The sequence below is a fragment of the Cyprinodon variegatus genome, unplaced genomic scaffold (genome assembly GCF_000732505.1).
Source record: "Cyprinodon variegatus isolate N-32 unplaced genomic scaffold, C_variegatus-1.0 Scaffold2746, whole genome shotgun sequence".
In the NCBI taxonomy this organism is placed as follows: Eukaryota; Metazoa; Chordata; class Actinopteri; order Cyprinodontiformes; family Cyprinodontidae; genus Cyprinodon; species Cyprinodon variegatus.
Window position 1 is genome coordinate 7,457 of NW_015153199.1, and position 4,852 is coordinate 12,308.

A 4,852-nucleotide genomic window follows, 5' to 3' on the forward strand; every position below is an offset into this window, starting at 1 on the left:
GAGCCTGGTTCTGCTGGAGGTTGCTTCCTGATCAAAGGGAGTTTTTCCACTCCACTGTCGCTACAAGCATGCTTAGTGTTAGGGCAGGCTCAGACTGGGAAGGATTTCACAGTTTAAAGAAATGGAAAATGACACCATATGCCAACCATCACAAGTATGTGCATGACAAGGAAGGACTGCATGCATCATTTAGGTAGTTTACTTTTTTGTCATATTTTTTGCAGATGACTAGGCTAGTAAACTAGCCCCACCCGCCAGTTGCGGGTGGGGCTAGCTTAGTCTGGTTAATCAGGCTAGCAGGCGACATTGTCTAATTCTCCAGAGACCCAATGGAAACAATCAACTAATCTAAAAAAAAAAACATGAAAACCACAGAGAACATAAAAAAATATGCTTCTTCTTAATCCATCAGCTTTACTTTCAGTTTAACTAATACCTGTCAGGATTAGGTTGAGGTTTGAGGACCCAAATGCAGAGGCTGGGAGGCAGAGGTGAGTTTGATGATTTAATGAACTGTTTACAGACAGCTGAGGCAGGAACCCAAAAAGTCCAAATATCAAACGTGAAAATAGTCAAACAAACCAGAAACCATGGAGACATCAGGGGAAAAACAATCACGACGAGGAAAGGCTCAGAGAGACGGAGTTGGAGGAAGTTAGACGGGGAACCAGCACTGAGGAACTGCATAATGAGTGTATTTATGGGCGACTGAGAAAAAAGAGGACTAACAAGCAGATTGGGAGCAGGTGTGAACAGAGCAGACAGGAAAGGAGAACACAAGAGGGCAGCAGAGGGCAACAGATAAAAACCTAAAAAATAACCAGAAAATACAACAAAATAAGAATTAAACCACTAAAACTAGTAAACATGGAGCAAAGTAAAACAGAATACTAAAAAGAAAACATAACAGAACCAAGACTGTGACAATACCGAGGAAATCTGAACTGATGTTTTCATAAAGGAGCAGCTTTTAAATACATCAGCTGCTATGGCTTCAACATTCTGTTACCATGTGTGTCTGCAGGCCAGCTTGTCTCATGTGGGGACTATCAGGTTTCCTGGTCCAAGTTCGCTAAGGTAAGTGACCTGATGGAGCGCCGCATTGACCTCAGCGCTGCTAAGCCAAACGGTTTTCAGGGGAAATGCAAAAGTTGTGGCTTTCATGTTGTCGGGCATCATGGCTACAATGATCCCTGTTTAAATATAAATCTATATAAATACACATTTAAACATCCTGTGCAATAACCCTGTATAATAATCCTGCTATTAAAAAAAACTTGTCCTATGTGGATGCACCGTTTATAATGTATGTATCCCATCATGCACCTCTTCTTCCTTTGGCTCCTTCTTCTTCTGCTTTGACTACTTGAGCTGATGTAACGAGTAAATTTCTCCACTGTGAGATCAATCAATCAATCAATCAATCAATCAATCAATCAATCAATCAATCAATCCATCAATCAATCAATCAATCAATCAATCAATCAATCAATCAATCAATCAATCAATTCCATGTCTGCTTCCCTCATAAAGGAGAATATTCCCGGGAAACCCTTCAGCTTCTGGATGTGGCTGGACTCCATCCTGGAACTCATCAAGAAGCACCTGCTGCCAGTTTGGAATGAGAAGTAAGCTAGAACATCTCTAGGTTTCTATTTCTATTACCCATCAGTCTTTGAACTGCTTAAAAAAAGAGCAAATAAAAATCCAGATTTAGGCTGATGAGTGTGTAACCGGGTCAGTCCTCAGGCTTTGGAGATAATCAGACTTTACTGACCGCTGAGGTATAAAACAGGTTGAATCCAGATTGTCTCCTAAACTTAAACTGGACCAATGAGCAGTTTAACATGAGCTTGTTTCCTATCTTTGCCTTAAAAAGGTCAAACAGGGGCCATAGCGGTTGAATCTTCAGACCGTCATCATCATGACTGCAGCCATCTGTTGCCATGAAACGTCTCAGTCAGACACACGTCTCCGTGGCGACTTCCTGTTCTCCAGCCTCTGGCATCACTGCGCTAGCTCTGGGAAAATAGATGCTCAGACAGATAAGGCTCCTACCCCAGGAGCTTTTTGGCCCCGGGGGGCCTCAATAGATCTGTGGTTTAATTACCAATGTCGCTTTATAAACCGTTTTGTAAACAGGAACTGTATATTTTCGCTGATGAACTTTCTGTCCAAACTAGTTTTTCCAACTCATCATGAAGCCAATAATTTCCGCCGACAGATCAGAGCAGCTCATCTTGACCGCCGTTTGACCCAGAGTCCAGGTTCTGGTGTTTAACACAGAAAACGCATCATAACCACACCCAGCTGACCCCACCACCCCCCTCCCCATGCTCTATTCGCACCACCCACTTTGGTAGCGTTGTTCAGAATGGCCCCGTTTTTAGGGAGAGTTACATTTTCAGGTCATCAACGCTCCCTGAATTGTTGTCTTTTTACTTTAAATACTTTTACATTTGGACTCAATATGTTCATATGAAATATACTTTTTGTTCTTTTGTTGAAGTAGTCATCAACATTTAGTCGCCTTACAACCAAGAACTTCAGTAGTTTGTGCTGAGATTCAATGTGAGGAACAAGGTGCTGCTTCTGTTACTGTAGATCTATGTTTTTAGTCAGGCTAGATGGAGGACATCTGTGATCATCAGTCTTTAACTCCTAATGCAGACCTTAGATGGATTCAAGTCTTGACTTTGACTAGGCCCTTTTTTTATCTAAACCATCCATCGTATCTCTGACTAGATTTTCAGGGAGGCTCTGCATCTGCATGCTGAACATCTGCCACAGTCTCTGGTCTTTAGGTAGTTCTCCAGGACTATCTGGATTTAACTCCATCCATTCCATAGCAAGTGGGACCAGCTTCCCACAGCATGATGCAGCCATTAGAAAGGACCCCAGGCACCGGTTATTGGTGTTTAATCATTCTTAGGATTTATACCAAAACATCTTTCCTGATCTTCTCAGATCAGACCAGCTTCCCTTCTTCACGGTTAACTGCTTCACATCAGCTCTGACGTTCTTCACTTTTATCTCTTTATATCTATAATATATCTACATTGCTTCACAATAACCTCTAGTTTATCTTGGTTAGAGTTTGTTGTTGTAATGTGATAAAATGAGAATAACTTTCAGAGGAGTGAATACTTGTTATGGCTGAACTGGTGATCTCTGCCTCAAACATCCTGACCAGTATCCAGGATCTTAAGATGTTGGTCCGCCTTTCTGCAGCACTGATACCGACTCTAATGCCGGAATATTCAGCTGTACTGGGCTTTACCCCGACCCCACCTTCCATCACTTCCTCGGACTCTTTTATCTTCTGTTCAGAGGAAGTTGAGCTTCTTTTAATCTGTTGCAGGTTATTTCTGCTTGTTTTATTGTTCAGGTCTGAACAGAGAAATGACCCAAAACAAAGCAGCTAACAGTTTTTTCAGGTATCTTGAAGGGCAGAAGGAGAAGCTGATTTTCTTCTGTGTGACTGCAGTTACATCATGGGCTTCGTGAGTAAAGAGATGGAGCGTGCTCTGCTGAAGGACCGGGAGCCGGGGACCTTCCTGTTACGCTTCAGCGAGAGCCACCTGGGAGGAATCACCTTCACCTGGGTGGAGCACAGTGACAGCGGTGAGTTCTTCCATCAGGACTATAGGAAGCTCACAGACCGTCCATTGATTTCCTGATGGCCTTTTATCGGCCTTTGCCACGGTCCTCTCTGAAGCACTTTTTTCTGGACTTGGTTCCTTTTCAGTCCAGTCAGTGTAAATTTGTTTAATAAATATAAATATCAAATTTGGTTAAATATCAGGACCGGCTTTCAATAGTTTCCAAAGGATAGCCTGATGCACAGCTGCATCAGGTAGCAAAGTTTGGTCTGAGGAGTCTAGTTTGATTTCAGCGTTAGCCTCTGACCTGTTCCAGCAGCCCGTTCCTTCATCGCGTTAACGGGTATCTTCTACAACAGGGGATGTAAAGTTCAACTCCGTGGAGCCATACACTAAAAACCGACTGAGCGCTCTGCCTTTTGCTGACATAATCCGTGACTACAAGGTCATTTCAAATGGAGGTGTTCCCGAGAACCCGCTCAAGTTCCTGTACCCAGACATCCCCAAAGACGAGGCCTTTGGACGGCTCTACAACAGTCAGCCTAGCAAAGGTAAGATGCTAACATCTGAGCAAAGAAAAAGGACTAAACACTGAAAAACGAGCCCCACTCTATCATGTAGAACCTTGGCAGTGGTTATCCACCCTGTCCTGCATGTTTTAGGTGCCCCCCCCCCCATCCTTGGCACTAACCTCCCTCCTCTCTGCTCAATTCTCAGTCCATCCATACATCCCATCGACCCTGATCCCCATCTCAGAGCTGCGGTGAGTCCTCCGCAACAACACCTTGACTTTCCTTTCTGCTGCGGTGAAGTGACTGGATGAATGACCTGAATCCATCCTTAAGGCAAAAATGTTTGTTGCTGTAAAAAAACAAATCAAACACTTGAGCTCAGATTAGCTGCACTTTAGCAGGGAAGCTAATTGTAGGTCTTACAGACTGGCATTACCTTGATAAACTTTTCCTATTTTATTTCAATAAATGAACTGATCTTGGTGATGGACTTCTGGGAAACCTTGTTATTTATCCAGTCTGCTCTAGTCCCATCGCTCTTTCTTTATCTGATTCTTCTAGGTCTGAAGCCAGCACCACCCCCCGCTCCTGTCCGTCTCCCGAACCCCCGATGACCCCCGGGGAGTTTGACATGCTCAGTGAACACCTGTGCTTTGACATCGACACCGTGAGTTTCCTGTTCTGAGTCCTTGGAGAACCTATCAGGGGATCCAGGGGACGCCCAGTAACCCTAACCCT

At 43.8% G+C, this 4,852-nt stretch overlaps 1 protein-coding gene across 1 annotated transcript in view; it reads left to right on the plus strand.

Moving 5' to 3' along the window:
* LOC107081044 (signal transducer and activator of transcription 4-like) overlaps positions 1-4,852 on the plus strand; it is a gene marked incomplete at its 5' end in the record, with an annotated part of 14,882 nt that overhangs the window by 7,393 nt on the left and 2,637 nt on the right. Inside the window, 6 exons of the mRNA XM_015369257.1 lie at positions 1,025-1,077; positions 1,534-1,628; positions 3,488-3,624; positions 3,962-4,153; positions 4,320-4,365; positions 4,676-4,781. Of these exons, the coding sequence (XP_015224743.1) occupies positions 1,025-1,077; positions 1,534-1,628; positions 3,488-3,624; positions 3,962-4,153; positions 4,320-4,365; positions 4,676-4,781 (629 nt within the window). The remainder of the gene's footprint in view (positions 1-1,024; positions 1,078-1,533; positions 1,629-3,487; positions 3,625-3,961; positions 4,154-4,319; positions 4,366-4,675; positions 4,782-4,852) is intronic.